The 18,458-nt window shown below is 41.2% G+C and overlaps 1 protein-coding gene across 3 annotated transcripts in view; it reads left to right on the plus strand.

The window, feature by feature from the left end:
• Positions 1 to 11,577: 11,577 nt before the first annotated feature.
• Positions 11,578 to 18,458, plus strand: part of DGKQ (diacylglycerol kinase theta) — a 98,624-nt gene continuing 91,743 nt past the window's right edge. For all 3 annotated transcript variants that reach the window (XR_012627024.1, XM_074855622.1, XM_074855623.1), the window contains exon 1: positions 11,578 to 11,786. Coding sequence is in view for 2 of the 3 variants with exons in the window: in XM_074855622.1 (XP_074711723.1) it covers positions 11,591 to 11,786 (196 nt within the window). In the remaining variant the exon portion in view is untranslated. The remainder of the gene's footprint in view (positions 11,787 to 18,458) is intronic.

Below are 18,458 nucleotides of genomic sequence, written 5' to 3' on the forward strand. Positions count from 1 at the left end.
TATTGAACTTATTAGTTTAGTTTCAGTATCAAAACATTTAAGTTCTGCCATCTACTGGTTAAATGGGGTTTAGCAGAGGCTTGGTGTCATTCCCGGTAAGAGTGCAATGGCTTGGGAGTTTAGATACTTATTTTGCTCCCGAGTCGAAATTGGCACAGGTGTACTGTCAAGGAGCAATACAGTTCTCTTGCAGAATAAAATTGATTCCACCACGTGAATTGAAGAAAAGGGAATTGATAATGGGATTATGTACCCAAAATCAAAGCATAAATTGAGACTGAGACAAGTAAAACTGCTGTCACTTGACTGTCAGCACTGGGCCTTCAACACCAGACTACATAATGTTTTTGCAGAATTTCTTCAGAGGTGGATAATATCGATCATCTTATAGTCACTGCAATAAGCATCAGAAAAAAAGAACTACGGGCACCATAGCAAGTGGGAGTGCAGTTGCTCTCCCTATTGAGAGTAATGATGTAACTTGCAGTAAATGCAAAAGTCTTTGCTGGCTACCAGTGTATTTCCCAGCATAACTGGAAAGGTGTAGAGGACTTTAACCTGGACTAGATTCTTGGGCATGCTCACCCTAAAAACAACCAATATTCAAATAAACTGTTGGTGTATACACAATGTACACACCCTTGCACACAAGCTGGATCTGTGCTTTTCATAGTTTGTATCACAGTTGCACTAACACTCCCTTACTGAGATCAGGACTCAGACAGAAAATGTTATTCATCTGATAGAGCTCAAACAGCATGAAGGGGGGAGTAAACTAATGCAGAAAATTGGCAGAAGAAACAAGCTCTGGACCCCAGGCTGCTATACTGTATATCATGTGGCCACTCTCAAGCTACCTGTTTTCATTTTGCAGCCATACCAGCCTAAAGAACTTTTTACAGAGGTGATGGCCAGACCTGAAATTTCAGAATTTCTGCTTTGCAGAAAGCATTAATATAAAAAGTCAATTTGTTGGATGCATTAAATATCACTGCTGTAGTGTCCTGAATCAACTGGGATGAAAGGTTTAAATCTGCCACTGGTAGAAATTACATAAAAGCAGTTTGACATAAAGTATGACGGTATTACATAGGACACAAGGATAATGTCAGAATAGTTGTTGTCATTTAGAAAAATAAGGATTGTGTAATGATCCTCCAAATGAAGAGTGTGAGAACAAGTCACAAGGAATGCTTTGAGAATAAAAGCAGGTTAGAAAAAGAGTAAACTGGGCCCAAAAGAAAATGTGTTGAAATCCAAGACAGGCACTGTTAATGAAATGAGTAGGAAACCATTCATAAGTAAATAACACTGTTATCATAAAAATATGGGTTAACTTCTGGATAGATTCTGCAAGAATTAATGTACTAGCCATCAATGATGGAAAAGGTTCAGAGTAATTCGTTCAGCAAATACTGAACTATTTTTGCACTGGCTAAAAACTCCAAGTCTGGAGTTTGACTTGCTCACATCCATGCTGCTGTAGCGGCTCAGCTTTTAGTGGAGCTGTTGTGACTTGCACCGAGGCATACTGTCACTTTTCACTTTTATAGACTGCTCAGACAATACTTTAGTCCTGCAGTGAGAGAACTTAATGTGCAAAACTTACTGTAAGCCTCTGGGAAGAGTGAAGCACCTGGGCTCTAAATCAGGAGGCAAAGATCTGTCTTTCCCATGGCCTGTGCACACTAGCAGTGGTCAAACAGCACACGACTACACTAAGTAGAAAGGACAGTGTTGTTCTTCCTGTATCCCTGGTTGCTAATTTCTGAGAGGAAAAAACATCTGGACATGTCTTACTACCTTAAGGGGAAGGCTCTACATTAACATATATCCTCTGGAGTCCCTGTGGATAATAATTATACTTAAATAGAACTGTTATGGTAAAAGCCAGCAGAGGAACTCTTCTAAGACTTGTTTTGGAGTGTTAGAAAGCAGCATTCTTTATTGCAGCGCTGGGTGCACATGCAAATAGCTTTGCAAAGGTGAGCGCACCCCCATATCTGTAAGTGGCAGCTAATATACAGTCAGATTATACATACTCATAATTTTTCTGAGAAATGAGTTACATATGCATTAGATTTCTTGGAACTAATTACAATATCTGCATCCTAATTATGCATGCACTTTCTTGCTGGGTGGTGGTCTCGAGGGGTCCCTGGGGGTCGTTGGTAGTCTTCTTCACCGTGTCTGCTGGTTGACGTCCATGCTCACGCACGCTCACAAAGGTCTGTTTAGGAGGTGTTGTGCAGCTGTGTTGTATCTTGAGCTGGTTTGTTTTGATTTGTCCTGACCTTGTTCCTGTTACCTTCAAGAATAGGCCCCATTTATTACTGTCTTATCTTCAAACCCCTTTCTTCTTCACAAAACCACCAACCTTCAGCTGCACATTCCAGAAGCTACATTGACATTGACCTACTTCATTCTCAAAAAAAATATTTAGCAAGATGAAAAGCAAGATGAATTTAAAAAAAAATTGTTAGTAAGACATTTTGGCTCACAGAACAGTTAAAGTCTTGCTCTAATAACAAATAAAAGCTACTACAGTACTAATGAAAGACACAAGAACAGCAGCAGGAAATATTTCACTTGCCTTAGGTGTCATTCATCTATGTGCATATTTAATCCACCTGCTGACATTAATTTCAGTGCTTTTTTAGGCCTTATTTGCACAATATCATTTTTACTCTCAGACAACTCATTCAGTCATAGTACAAGGTTATGTCAAACTTCTTCCAGAACTGAGAGGAAAGCAGAGCCAGGTTCAGTGCAAAAGCTAAGAACTGAGGCTCACTATTCTTTTCTGCGTCCTATTTATATGGAGGTGGAGGAGGAAGAGGACAAAGAAGCTGGAAATAAATCTTACTAATCTCTCTAAAGTATGGGGGGTGATAGAAAACATCTTATCAGGAGCTAACAGTACCAGCCTGAGCTGGCACTGGACAAAACTAAAACAGCTACAGCTGCACTCCTGCATATACAGCAAAGGAGGGTTGAGTACAAGTCAAATCACTTTATGCTATAGGTATCTGTAGCTTCCCCAAGCCCACTGAACTCTCCTGTAGAACAGTGGCTGTGCAGTGGTGATCTCCCCTTGAGCAGGGACGCCTCCTCAAGGTTACTCCTCGAGGTTGAAAGACTCCTTACCTGGCATCTGGTATCATATGATACCATAATGAGGTAAGTGGCATTTTATATTGGACCTAAAAGAATATTGTATGCTAGCAACATTTATATATGCAGCTGTAGCTTAATTATTAGAAGTGTAGAGTGTTTGACCACTGTCTAATCACCATTTAAATAATCATTTAAATCATTGTCAAATCACTGTCAAACCACTGTTTAATTATCATCCAATCATCAATTAATTATAATTTGATCATCATTTAATAATCAAAACAACCTTTTAGTTAATTCCACAACAATGACTTCTCTTAATAGTTAATTAATCTGTGACAGCTGCATAAGCAGTGGGACAGCTAAAGGCTATGCTTGCCTTTGTAGTAGGCTGGCACTCCTGACAGCAGGAGAATGGCTCCTTCTGCTCATGCAGATGTGAGCTGAAGGCACTCAGGTGCAACACCCTGAGAGCAGATAAGCAGGAACAAGCTCAGTCAAGAAAGGCACCTGAGCTTGAAACACACGTCCCCTCACAAGGATAGAGTGAGTGAGTGAGTGAGTGATGGTGGCTGGAGACTACATTTACTGACCAGACTTACTGACTCAGGAGGTTTGCCAGGGCCTTTGACCTGGGATGTTTTTGTCCAGCCCTTGGACCATCACCCCCCATCATCCACATGGGCACCAGTGATGCTGCCAAAGGAGCATCTCGTGTGTGACCATGTTGCTCTGGAGTCTAGGATGAAGGGCTGGAAGCGCAGATGTTTCCTTATATTCTTGCTGGTGAAGGAGCAGATGCATCCTGTGGGCCGACAAGTTCAATCAGACATGAAGAGAAATAAGGCTTTAAGTGGGGTTTTATATACTGGGTTTGTGCTACATGATTGGAGTGTAGAAACAGAAGCTGTAATGTGGTTTTAACAACTTTGGACTTGTGTTATATGGAAAAATTTTTTTGCAGTGTACACAACTCTTACCAAACCTATTCCATATGTGGGTGTTTCTGCATATTTAGCAGTTCAGAATGAACTGAGTTAGCTACTCCATTCACAACAACTGCTTATGTGTTCCCTAGGTCCAGAGACAAAACATGATTAAATAAATCAAGCTAACAATCCTTTACAATAAATAAATTAATCCATAGTTGGGGTTTTTTTGTTTTGTTGGGTTTTGGTTTGGTTTTGTTTTTTTTTTTTTCCCCCAGAGAAATGATTCCTTAACTCTGAGCAAATCCCTTCTGTTCTTTGTCAGGAAGTTATTTGTACTCAAATGTAAGAGCTGGAAATAAGCTATTAAATGTTAAAAGTCAGTGTATTTGGAGCATAAATGGCTTGCCTGTCATATCATCATATTTGTTAACTGACTGGATGTAAAGCTTCAGCCTCTTGACCTTGCTATGTTGTTAATTTTTTTTCCTTTCAGCTCTGATATGGTTTATTATTTACAAGTCTCAGTTTTGTTAGCAGAACCAAAGAAACTCCTGAGTTAGCAAGAAGTGTAAATGCTAAGCTTTGGTATGAGTCTGCCTGTGGTAAGTGTCTCGACCTTTTTGTTAAACACTTAATAATGGTAACTGTAATGATTTTGTTAAAATAAAGCTGTATTAATTGATGTTATCTCTGTAGGTTTATTCCCCCACAAGAGATGCATGCCTTTAAACTGAAGCACTTTCTTCTGATCTAAGTCTCTGTACCTATGTGTGGAGTGGTGTATTTTATATATAAGTATTAATATATAATATATAATTTTTTTCTGGAGTTCAAGAGGATAGACATTTTATTTTCCCTCTTTTTTTCTCTAAGCTTGTGTAGTCTAATGTGTTCTTTACTATAACCTTTATCTGAAAAGGTATAATCTCTTAATCTGGCTATATAAAGAATCAAATAAAATACTGAAAGACATACTAGTTATTTTACTGCATAACTTGAAGCTGTTCAAACCAGAACTTTGTGTTGGCTTTCCGTATCTGAGCTTTTGCTTTTCTTACTCAGGGGCAGTTGTTGCTGCTATTAACCAGTAAATCTGGACTTGATTTATTTCTAGTGTGATCAGAACAATTGTTTTAAAGACTTCTTTTCAGGAAGTAAGCTGTGGAGCTACTATGAAGCAAAAAGAAAACGAATTAAATGCTAGCTACTTACTAATACTTTTTTGTAGCGTAGGTATGACAAGTTGGCATTTCTCTTTAGCTTTCCATTGCAGGCCATAGAGTGCACAAATGTGATCTAATATTTTTCTTGTCTCTTCAGTTGTGAGATTTTTTGGAAAAAAAAAAAGTATCCCATTTCAATGAACATCAGGATTTGCTTTTGCTTCAGACACGACCAATAAATTACGAAGAGTTGAAAAAGCTACAAATCTGAAACTTCTCTTGCCTAGGAAGCTGATACTTCATGACCCATAGCTACCAGATTACCCCTCGATTTGCAAATACTGATGTGCTTGTTTAAACCAAACCAAACCCCCCACAGCCCTTCCTTCCTACTGGCTGCCAACAGTGGGATGCAGTCAAAGCCCTGCCTGGGTTGTAAATTCTTCCTTTTTAGACACCACAGTGTATTTGAAATTTTCCTTTTCAACCTCCACATATACTTCATGTCATGTCTCTCTTTCAATGCCTAGTGGTAGGGAAAGAAATTCAGAAAACAGCAGTCAACAATATAGAAGATCCAGATAAGCTCAAGAAGGGCTTTTGCTCACAACTCAGCTGCAAGATGGCATACCTTTGAATTTCACACCTTGTCAACATGTAAAGAAAACTTTATATATAAACAAAAATTTAGCAAGTTGATGTGGCATTTGGGAAGCTAATGGCTCCCACCCCTGTTCTGCGAGCAGAGAAAAGTGTTTAGAGCTCTGCAAGAAACCAGGAAATTGGAAGGCCAGGAGAGACCATATTTTCAGGAAGCTCCTTCTACCTGTTTTAGGCTGCCACATTTGGTACCACTGCTTCAGTAAGAGCCTCAGTCAAAAGGAGGACTGCCAGTCATGACTCTCTTCACTGTCAAATCTACCTCACAGGACCACGGAGCCATGGAGGATGACAGGCCTCTGTGGGGTCATCTATCCCACCCACTGCTCAGAGCAGGGTCACCTAGAGCAGGTGACTCAGAGCTGTGTCCAGTTGGGTATTTACTATCTCCAAGGATGGAGAGGCCACAACCTCTCTGGACAGCCTGTTCCAGTGTTTGACCGTGCCTACAGTAAAAAAAAGGTTTTTCTTGGATGTAAATGGAATTTTCTCTACTTCTCTATTTCAGTTTGTGCCTCTCATCTTTTCACTGGATACCACTGAGAACAGCATGGCTCCATCTGCTTTCCACCCTCTACTCCCATGTTTATACACCCTTATAAAATCCTCCCTGTGCCTGGATCTGACCTGATTGTTTTTTGTCAGTTTTTTGCAGCTTTCTTACAAATTGCTTCATGGAAGAGTTGAGTAACTGGATTTCATCAGACTGAGTGTTGAGAAAGCATTGATAGGATTAAAATAGGATTAAAGGATAAAAATATGATGTGATATTGACAGCACATAAAACTCATTTAATCCTGTATATAACTGGGGGTAATACACCAGAACTTGCACTTCTCAAGTGCAATCAAAAGTTTTCTATCTGATACAGCGTATTGTCTCCCTATATATACAGAGTACAAGAAGGTTACAAAAGGTTCAGAAGATCCAAGATGTAAAGCTCGCTCGATTTACAGAATACAGCTCTACCAAGCCAGGAAACTTGTAAAAATGAGGATTTTCCTGTATTGCCTGCCCTAGAGTTGTATTACTTAAGTTTAATAAGGTTATAGCATACCAAGTACTGCAGAATATTTATCTGAGTATGAAACTAACTAAATGATCTTTTCAGAGGCATTACATTTTGACCCTTTTTACTAACCTTATCAAAACATAGAACATGGATGCTTTTAGAATTTTGCCAGTTTTCATCTGCATCCCACTTCTTTATTAGAAGTTTATCTAAGAAGTGTTAATTTGTTGCTGTTTGTTGCACCTTTCAGTTACCAGTCTGTAGAGCAACAATTCCTGCATGAACAAAACCTCCTCATATTTACTGCAGCTTGGAGGTTTATGCAGAGTTTTTGAAACAGTCCACTGAGACGTGATGGATATCTCATCATTTTATATATACTTTTATATATATACAAAGACTGGAAAAGCCACAAGCAATATTTAACAAAGGCAATCCTTTGATCTCTGTCAGCTCTAGATTTTACAATTAAAGCATAAAGGTAGAAATTACTTTTTCACCTATTCATGGCTATCTGTAGTCTATGCTAGAGTATGTGGGAATGTTGGTTCTGAATCAAAGGCTTGCTGGAATTCCATAAAATTTTCTAAACAGGAAATGCTCCAGGATATTTATCCATAAGAATATGGGATTTTTTACTGTTAACCAAGATATTGAAGGTCAGACTGGACAGGGCTCTGAGCAACCTGACCTAGTTAAAGATGTCCCTGCTCATTGCAGGGTGAGTTGGACTAGATGACCTTTAAATGTCCCTTCCAACCCAAACTATTCTGTTTTTTTCCCCATACTGTGCTTTGACTGTTGATGACATTGGGTTATCGGAAAAGAGTTCCAAAGCAGATCTGCATATAAAGTTGACTATTGACTACAGTTTCTGGAGGATGACCCCCTCAGCCTGATGCAGACAACCCAGTACAGCTTTACCAAAGTAAGCTGCCAGCCAAGAACACACTGCTGCTTAAAATGGGTGATAATTCTGTCCCAGCAGAGCTGTCAGAGACAAACAGTACTTGCCCGACTTGACATAAGTATGTTCCAGCTTCACATCACTAGGGCTGTGACTATAACTGTGACACTGACCAGTAGCAGCCCTTTTGCATGCTTTGCTGTGATCCAGCCACCTCAAAGTGTTTCTTTATTCTTGCTGGTTTTCTGGTTTGACACTTCTAAAACAGGTAGCTGCTTTTATTCTTTTATTCTTTTTAGCTGCACAGGTTCCTGCCATTGTGAGAGTGCAGACAGTTATACTAGTTGCATGTAGCTCTATCCTCTTTGACTCATGCAAACCATTGTTTCTTCTTCAAAAAGACTTTATCACTTTTTTATAAAGATCAGTATATGCCCTACTTAAAAAGAACACCTTGACAGCTAACCACCCAACCTCAAAAAGATACAAAAAAAAAAAGATGTCTGGAATTGCTTCCAAAAGCTGGAATTGCTTGCAGCTATCATCATTCTTCTGGTTTTGGATGAGTATTCTGAGTGCAGACATAAAGGCAGTAGAAACCTTGCAGTTAAGATGACCAGCTCTGAGTCAGGAACTGCTATCAAATCCCTCTAGTGGACTATCACATTTATGAATGTGACAGCTCTGGTAATAATTCTTTACCTCAGTGGTTCTCAGCCTGTGGTCTGCGGACCTCTGGGGGGCCACAATGGTGTCACAGGGGGTCCGCGAAGGCTTAAAGCAGGGGTGGGCAACGTCCAGCCTGGAAACATTTTGTCTGGGCTGCAGCAAGCACTGTACCTCCCCTCCATGCTCCTCTCATACTCAAGTACACCCCCCGCCCACCTTCCCCGCCTGCCCTGACGCACAGGTATATTCAGTGCTAGTATGGTTGGTGGGACCCACTTTAACTAGGCAGTTTTTCTCTTAAAGACATTTTCTTAACCCAATGGCCCTCTTTAGGGCCACAAAGGGGCTGAAGTCTGTTCCTACAAGTGGTGACCCTGGACCTGTAAACAAAAATATATGGGGACTGAACACAGACAAACAAGGGGGAAGGTGAGAAGAGTTGTAAAAACTTTTCATCAAAATTTAATGTAAAAATTGGTATCAAATTCAGAATTGGCATGTTAAAATACCATAAAATGGGCCATTTGAACACGAAGAGTATTGATGCTATTATTTTAAATTCATAAGGAATCATTGCAATAAAGATATTATAATAGGAATGTGTGCATTAACAGATTAACTTATTTCCTTTCCTCTCCAAATTTGAAGACTTTTCATGAGAAAATTGAAATAAATATTTGATGCAGTCTAGTGCTTTAAATCTTGAATTAAGTCTTGGTGGTGCATGGCCACAAAAGGTATTTAAAGGGGGTTGATGGTGAAGGAAAGATTGAGAAGCCCTGCTGTACCTCACTTTTCCACTGTCTAGGACTGGATCCCTGCTACACATGTGAAATGGAAAGGATGGCTGGTCTTCAACTGCTGCCATATCCCATGGTTCCTGGCAGCAGAGTTGGTGGCAGATTTGGCTGAAGACAATCATCAAATGATTTAGGTTGTTTTGACTGTTTAGACTGGTTGCTCAGAGATAAGAAGGGAAGTTAAAGCACAAGTATAGGTCACACATGCCTATGTGTTACAGCATATAAATATGTATCTGGGGAATCAGATATTAAAAAATAGCCAAAATCTCACATGTTAATTTATACCTTCACAATAAAATCTATTATTCCACAGGTAACTTCAAGCAAGGAAACCCTGTGACTACCCTGGACTGGCAGATGATGTATCTGAATTACTTGTTAATTGAATGCATTTTCATATTTCTATAAAAGGAGGTACTGATTGCTTCCTCAGGCTTTTGAAACAGGGCCAAATTCTGATGTTCTTATAAGGCAGTTCGGTATATTTCCTTGATCTTAGGAAAGATCTTTTCACATGAGCTTCAGCTTTCCACCTCTCTGGCCTCTGTCTCTTGAGAGAGGAAGGACTATTAGATACATACAAAAAGAAAGAGAGTCCAAGAGGACAGTCTATATTGAAAAGAAAGGCAGGACAGGTCAATGGAACAGGTGAGGCAAGATGCTATGTAGACAAGTTTTTGAAGAAAAGTGAGAGAAGAGATCTCGATAGCTAGGTGAGAATATGTCAACATGGACTAAGAACAAAGGGAAGGAGCTTCCTCTCCTGAACAAGGAGGAATGTCCCAGACAAATCCAGCAAACAGCACTGAACTCTATCTACAAAACCACTGTCACTTCTACCCTAATTACAACTTCTGTCATGATATAGTCAAACTCAGCTTGTTGCAAAGCACTGAAGTAGACTACATGGAAGTTGAGGCAAGCAGACAGCATGGCAAACAGACTCTTTTGTTAGTCTCAGTTTCCTTTTCTCCATGTTCAACAGGAGTTTAAATGTACCTGTAGTCCCTCTGAATTCGGGTGTCCTCTGTGCATGTCTGCACTCTCACCTGGTGCATGTGAAGATAAAACTCGAGGAACTATGTCAGCTTGTACCAGCTGAAAACATAGCCAGATCTCTAAGACAATTTGTGTGTGTGTTGAGGTCCATTCACATTTGAAATGGCTGAGTGTAACATTTTGAGTGATAGGATCATGGGATAAATCAGTCAGGGATGAAAATCTACACTACTCTTTTCTTGTCTCTCACGACTTAATGAATATAACCTGAACATTGTTTCAGACAGCTCAGTGGAGATTCTCAATACAAAGCTGAGATCTAGGACCCAATCAGACAAATGGAAATGTGGACGGCATACATCTCTAAACACAAAATCCAAAGGCATAGCCTTCTTTCTTGTCCCAACCTACTCCAGCCACAATACTTTGCCTAATATAATAGCAGGTAAAGAAACAGAGGCATTTCAGAGGCAGAGAAGGAGACCAGCAACATGGAAACATGCCAGTGTGTAAATGTTTTCGAAACTAGCAATAGGGAGGTGAACATAAAGGACAAAAAAAAAAAAGTGTTATACTGGAGGGAGACTGCTAGGCAGAACCCTTATCTTTTCTCACAAAGGCAGAGATGTTAAAGAGTAGAAGCAAAATCTATGGCAATTCTTCTCCCAACGCATCATTGGAAAACTTCTCGAGATGGAGCTTTGCAGGCTCCAAAATTGCACAAGGCTGGAGTAGTGAAACTATCCAGTTTAGTGTCATGGCAAGAAACTGGAGGTCTTTTCAAGCTTCATGGTTTTACATTGCAAACCACCCACAGTCTGTTTGTGATGAGACCTTCTCACAAGCAGGTCTTTCTTCCCTGCCTCAACGTTTCTTCCCGTGGCTTTGCCATCGATTGCAGCGCACAGGCCGTCGTGGCGGGACGCTGAAGTGCGACCATCTCTCTGATGCACGTTTGCCACCTGCAGCGCTGCAGAGGAGCTCGTTTCTCATTCTCCAGCGCTCACCTGAACCTACGCGCCCTGTGCGTAACTCGCACCCGGTAGGAGCGGGGACACCTCAGGACAAGCTGAGGCCTCCCCAGAAACGCCGGGGAAGGGGCAGCGTGCGGCGGCCCTAAGGGCGGGCCGCGGGCGTGAGGGCAGCCGGCTCCGGCGTCCCCTCAGGGCGGGCAGCGCGGGGCCGCGCCGCGGCCGGCAGGCGGCAGCGCGGCGCCGCCCGGCGAGGCCCTGACGGGGCACCGCCCCCCCCCGCCCCAACCCCGCCGCCGCCGCCTCGGGCGGAAGCGAGGGCGAGCGGCCGCCGGTGCCGCGCCGCGAGGAGCGGGCATGGCGGACGGGACACGCTCGCTACGCGGCGGCAGCCCGGCCTCCAGCCCGGTGCTGGGCGGGCGCGGCCGCGCCGCGGTGGTGGCGGGGAGCAGCCCGCCGGGCCACGGCTTCCGCAGGGTGACCCTCACCAAGCCCACCTTCTGCCACTACTGCACCGACTTCATCTGGGGGCTGGCCGGCTACCAGTGCGAGGGTAAGGGTGCGGGGGGCGCGGGGGGGCGGCCGGGCGGGTGTCGGTGCTGCGGGACCTGCTGGGAACGACCGCCGCGTCCTGGGCGAGGTGGGCGGGGGGAAGGACAAACTGAAACATTTCTAGAAATAGTGCTAATAAAAATAAACTAAAAATCATCATAATAATAAATTCCAATAATAAAGGTAATACATTCTACTGAAAAAATCTAAGAATAGTAATAATGAAGATTGCAGTAATAATAGTAAAGTCTAACAATAATGTCTAATGACAACAATAATGCGAAAAATACTAATAACAAATTCTAAAAATAAAAAAGTCTAAAAACAATAATCCTAAAAAGTCTACTATTAATAAATTATAATAATAACAACTTCTAACAACATTAATACTAAAAATCGAGCATTAATAACAATAATAAATTTTAAAAATTCCAACAGCAATAATTCTAATAAAAATATAATAATAACGTCTATCAATAATAATAATAGTAATTATTCTGGTAATAATAATAAAAATTCTAACTATAATAATAAAAAATCGGAGGTGCGGCAGTGCCCAGTCCCGTGTGGTGACACGGGTGTTTGCCGTGATCCAGCGCTGCTCCTGTCCATGCTGGGATGGACCCTCTGCGAGCCACCAGCCACCCTGGCAGGTGCCCACCAGGCTGGTCGGTGGCTCGCAGCACAGCCATCCCGGGGGTGCCCTTGGGTGCTGAAATGCGTGATGGTGTGGAGGAGCTGCAACCTGCGTGGAGTTTGGACCTTTTAAACCTGGGCTGATGCCAGGGAGGGGAGAAGGAGTCCGTAGGTCTCCTTGCCAGCCGACCCCCACGGCAGCTGAGGTTCCTGGAGGCGGTGAAATTATGGCTTGTTCTGATGCAGCGAAATCAAGCAGTGTTGTAGGGAAAAGAGGGGTTCTCCGTGTCCTGTTTTTAAAAAAGAAACCACCCCAAAACCCACACCTTGCTGACTTCTTGAGCTCATGCAGCCCAGGCGGCTTGGGTTGCATCTCTAGAGGAGTCTGGTTGTACAAGAGAGCCTCGTTGTTCAGGTGGTATCAAACAAGGCCGTGGGTGTAAAGCAAGTACCCTGCAGTGCTTGAAATAGCTCCTGCTTTTTGTCGTCGTCCTGCTTTTTGTCGTCGTTGTGGGTGAAGAGGGTGTGGGATTAAGTTGGGTGAAAGTCATGTTCCTGTGTGGTGCAAAAAAGTCTTGCGGGAACAGTTTTGTATTTGTTTAAAACTTTGCTGGCAGATGTGTAATTCTGTCAGCATAGCAGAAAGTCACTGTCTGCCTTAACAGCAAAAAACCCCAAACTTGAGTGAAAATTTCTTAAGTTGTGAAATGCACAAAGCTAGTCTTTTATGTTTTTTTATTATATCACTGACTTAAATAAAGGCAAATTATTGGAGTCCCAAAAGTGGGCATTTAAGTGCCATTTTTGTTACTCGAAGAGCTGAGTGACTTTGGTATGTTAACAGGTAAGAAAATGTGAAAGGCTTTTGTCCAGGATGTCTCACTTTTTTTTCTATTCACATACTGCATACCTAAAGGTAGTGCATAGCTGTAACTTGAATTTAGGGTCTTTTCCTAGTTTGAAAACTGCACTGACAGTTTGTGGTCTTGGAATTCTCTTTCCCCTTTGACTTTTCAGGCTGAATTCTGGGTAAGGATCGTTAGCACCACTGTCTAATGACTGTGTGCTAGCTAATGAGGCGCTTGCAAGCCGTACTGTTATCTCTCTTAAACCTACATCTGAAACCTCCACCCCAAACAAGTCATGTGTGAGGGGTAATGAGAGAGATAAAGATACTCTTGGTCTCTACTAGCTGTAATATTCCCTGTTCAAAATGTGAGGGAAAATCTTGGTCATGTCACCTGGCACATCAGTGTCTCCTCCTTTGGGTGATGAACTGATTTTTTTTTTTTTTTTTTGTTCATTTGTTTTCAACCAGCTATGCTCAGTGTCATGTTTGTCTTTTCCAACGACTTACCGCTAAACAACAAATTTCAAAAATACCTGATGGGTCATTTGCTGATGGTGGCTGCTTTTGACAGTCATGTGTACACCCTTGTACCTTGTTGAATAGCTTGACGGCTCATTCTTTCATTTATTTAATGAATGTTAATATGGTTTCTTGAATGATAAGTAAATTCCATTTAATAATTACCTCCTTGGCACATTTGCTTTAATTAGTGGAGTTTGATCATTGTTCTTTAGGAAGTAATAAAATGGTGACCTCTAGGAGTGCCAGGGTGATTAAAAATAAAAAATTAACCCATCAGTTTTTAGCAAAGAAAATGTTTGCAGTAGACTGGGAAAACTTGGTAGATAATTGCTATCTACTTTTTCTTCTCCTCAGAAAGGCTTGCAGTTGTAATTGCAGCAGAGCTTATGTCGTCGTTTGGACTCCTTTTGATAAACCACCTACAGGCTTCAAAATGAAGCCATCAAGTGGCAGTTTTCTAGGTGAATGCAGTGGTTGCTGTTCCAAATCTGTGGGCTCAGGTGTTCAGCCTCCTGATGGTATTTGTGCTGACATTCCCTTAAGCTGGTCTTGACCAAAAGAGAAAGTTTCCAAACCTTGAAGGTAACTGAGTGTGCTGATGGTAAGACTCCCATCAGTTAATGAAAACAGGGAACAAAAAACAAAGCTCCTGCCTATCATTATTTTGAGTACTTGTGTGGCCTAAATGACCTGGATTTGAGCTTTAATTCTGATCACACCTTTGACGCTTGGAAAATGACATTTTCTGTATGTTGAATGATCAGGTCTATGGAGTTTTTCAGTAAACTTCTCAACTGCTCAGCAGACTGGCACATGCCTATGTGGCTTACACGGCTGCGTAATAAAAATACAAGACAGTGTAATGAATTCTTAACACATTTCTGGCAGTGCATGCCAAGATAAGTGGTCCTTCCCTTTTCTTCTTGTGGACTCTGAAAAACACATAGAAGAGATGCTCTGATGCTCTCCATACAAGGCACAAAAGTGTCCTGGATCTAATCTCTCTGTTCTAAAGTAAGATTCTGCTTCCCTCTCCAGTTGAGGGCCAGTATTGCCATTGCCAGGACTGTACAGGACAGGAGCTACTCCTGGGGAGAATGCTAGCTCTCTTACTAGACTGGTGAGGTATTTTTATAAGCGAAAGGTTACAGGGAAGGCAGTAGTCTTCCTATGTGGATTTGATGTCCAGTTGGGACTGAAGATGTCACTGTATTAGGATTTTGTGCACATATTTATTGTAATCTCAGTCACCCAGGCTTGCAGCTGTGCTTTATTTTTTCTTTCTTTTTTTATTTTCCTCTGGAAATTTGTTTTCCATAAACCCTTTGTGAATGACTCTTTATTTTTCTTGCCACTTTACTCTTTGTAGCTGTCACTTCCTTTGATAAGTGTGTGTGTGTGAAAGAATAAATGATGTTTGGATTGTAACATGAACAATTACTCTCTTATATTGCTCTTGCTTTCCAAAGCCTGGTTATCTCAGTTTTGTGTGGGTTTAAATTTCCTCAGGCTTGGCATGGAAGAGGCAGTATAAGTGACTGGGTGTCTGTGCATGTGTGTGTGCATCTTAAAAATGAAAAATATTAAATATATGAAGTCTGTATAAGAAATAAAGAGAGTTGAGTTCTCATTGGTAGTGTGTGGAGGAACTGTTTCATACACTAAAAAAACAGCTAGCAGATATTTTAATTTGGAGTTTGGATTCATTTTAGCCACCAGTAAATACATCTCTTTTCACAGTGCTTTTTTTTTCCATAAAAGACTTATAAAAGGTAGGAAGAATTGTGAATCTGTAGATATTGGGGACTACAAATATTTCCAGAGCTATAAATCTTTCTAATGTGAACTCGGTTTAGTTTATTTTAGCCAAAGGTAAAATGCAGGGGATTTAGGTAATAACCAAGTTGATTAGCAAATTTAGCAGAATTGTTTAGCCAATTTTAGGTTCTTTATTTATATATCTACCTGTTTCTATTCTTCATTAGAGCATTTATTGGAAGCTACTGTCAGGACCTTTTGGTATGTTTTGTGTCTGTTTCTGCTAAGGAAATATCATTTGAGCAGTTAGGGTACTTGTGGTATGAAGGCACTAAGTCAAATAATCCTTTGGGTAATAGCATCCTTGTTTTCTGTTTTTGTGGTTTTGGAGGTTTTTTTGTTTGTTTTTTAGGCTTTCCATGCTAAGCAGAACCTCTAAACTTACTCCAAGATGCAGAAATCCTTGTTTCTCCTAATCAGGTTTAGATGTTGGCAGACAACACTGCAGCTTTTCCAGAATAAAATGTAAATGGGTGAATTGGAGTTATGCTTATGCCATGAATCTCTGACTTAGCAAGACAGCCATAAAGCTGCTGTAATTCATACAGGTGTGTCCCAGACATGGGCAAGCCATGTTGTGCTTCATTGGTGTAGGAGGTGTTCAGCCAGCATCTCTGCAGCAGTCTGGGAATGCGTATTCTGGACATGTTTTGAATGGAGTCTACTCCATTTAAGGACTGTTCTAAATAATTGGAGTCAGATAGAAAAGGTGTGTTTCAGTTTAAAGCTGGGAGTTACACCAACAGGGAGCTTGTGTCTGTAGGGTTATGGAAATAGTAGCAGGGAATGAAGGAATGAGGAGCAGTCCCCTTGAACTCTCATCCTTTCTAGTTAGTTCTGGTTTTCGGACAGGCAGCTGGAACATCCTTGACCCTGCTGATTTTGTTCAGCTTAGTTTTGAAGGAAGTGAATGATGTATGAGATTCCCCAGAAAGTTTTAATGCTTGCAGTCCAAAAGGAAAACAAATTCTTCCTTCTGATGAGCTTGGCTTGCTTTTGGTGCATTTTGAATTAAAAATAAAAGCTGCAAGAAGGTAAAACCACAGTAAAATCATGCTTCTATCCCACAATCAGCTTGAATTTTTATGACTTGGTGGCTTTACTCTTTAGTAGGTTCCTTGTCAGTGGTGGGGCCTTTCCATGCAACAATCAGATTTTTGATGTCGCGATGCAGTGTGAGTTTGTGGTTGAGATGTTGTTGAGTGGATGTGACTTTGCTGCATTTAAAACTTAGATTGGGCCATGTGACTCTGCATCCATCTTGGGAACAAACACAAAGACTGTCAAAAAAGAAAAAAACACACCAAAAGACACACACCGAAAGAAACCCTGACACAAATTTAGCTGGGTTCTGGTCAAGCTGAAACGTATGTTGCATAAAATGTTTGGAGTGTTGACTGACACACTGGAAGATGCAATTTACTGGTCTGGATTTGAAGGATAATCCATTCTGTACTGAAGTGAATTTACACTTTTCTCTGCCTGCCTCTGACACTGGAGGAAAATATCATTGTTACCATCAGTGATGCAGAGGAAAGGACAGGGAGCTTTGTGAGAATGCACACAGCTTTGTAGCTGGAAGCTATATTTTGTGTTGATGGTGTTATCCCAGATTTCAGTCCAGAAACTCAATTAGGTAGTAAATAACTTACCGCAGAAAGTGCTAAAGCCAGTAATCCAATACCAGGCTTTGCACAGCACTTTCATATATCGTCTGAGTTACTGCCTGAGTCTGACTCGGTGATAAACGATGAAAGTGATAAAAGTGCTCATCAATCCGTCATAGTGTGGAGTGGCTGCAGCTGGTACTCTGCAGGTTTCCTTTCTAGATGATCTTTCATCTAATATTGCTTAGACCTAATATGTTCATGTGTTCCTTGGCTATCTTCTAGGCTAATACCCTCCTGTTCTTTTCATCTTGCACAAAATTTTCAGTCTTCCTCTAGTAAGTTTCCCATGGAGCATCGTTCTTCCAGTGCTGTGCTAAAGGTCTAAAAAGACTTTTATTCTTTCTTGCAGTTGTGTGGGAGGTAAATGCCTGACTAGTTATTTCTTTTTGATAAACAAAGGACATTGAACTCTAAGGCTTTCCCCATAAAACATTTTCTAAGCACTGTACTGAGCCATGTAACGATATTTTCTTTAAAATTTGTCTAGTGTTTAAATCAGAAGTGACCTCAGTACTTCATGGGTGGAGAAGCACTTGCCTGTTCCTGTTTTCTGTGTTGTTTGCATACAGTAGCTCTGCGTTTCCCCCTGGTTCAGGTTTGGTTTCTTTTTGGGAACCAGTACATTTTGGTAACACCTCCCCTTTCTCTAGAGACGGTGTGCATTCCTTTTTTATAGATGTAGAAGTTTCTATTAAAATGGGATGTAGTGCATCTTACTCAGTAGTGCACATCTTTGTGTGTGATTACTGTCCTTCAGCTTTAGTCATCATCAATTTTTTTTAGTAGTGATGCTAATTTTATTTCAGTGTTTTCCTGGTAATGTTAGACAGTATCCTGGGGTTTTCCATGTGAAATAACCCCATTAAGCAATCACTTTGCATTGACAATTGCTTTATAAAAGGGATGTGTTATGTACAACGGCCATTTATTACCCAAGTGTAGATGCTGATCTTGAGGAGGGGTTTCCTGCTTATGGTGCCATGGAAGATGACATGCAGGTTTTTTAGTTTTCATTCTCCTCTTGACGGTTTGTAAAGAATGTTTCTGTTAATCCCCCACTTTTCTGGGGTCCCTGGATGACCTTTGCTTTTTGGTTATGTCACTATTTTCTTCCAGAGTTGTTTCTAACACTGCATTTCGTGAGCTCAAACTGCCTTCCTTCTGGGCTACTTGCTGC

The sequence above is a fragment of the Strix uralensis genome, chromosome Z (genome assembly GCF_047716275.1).
Source record: "Strix uralensis isolate ZFMK-TIS-50842 chromosome Z, bStrUra1, whole genome shotgun sequence".
Taxonomy (NCBI): Eukaryota; Metazoa; Chordata; class Aves; order Strigiformes; family Strigidae; genus Strix; species Strix uralensis.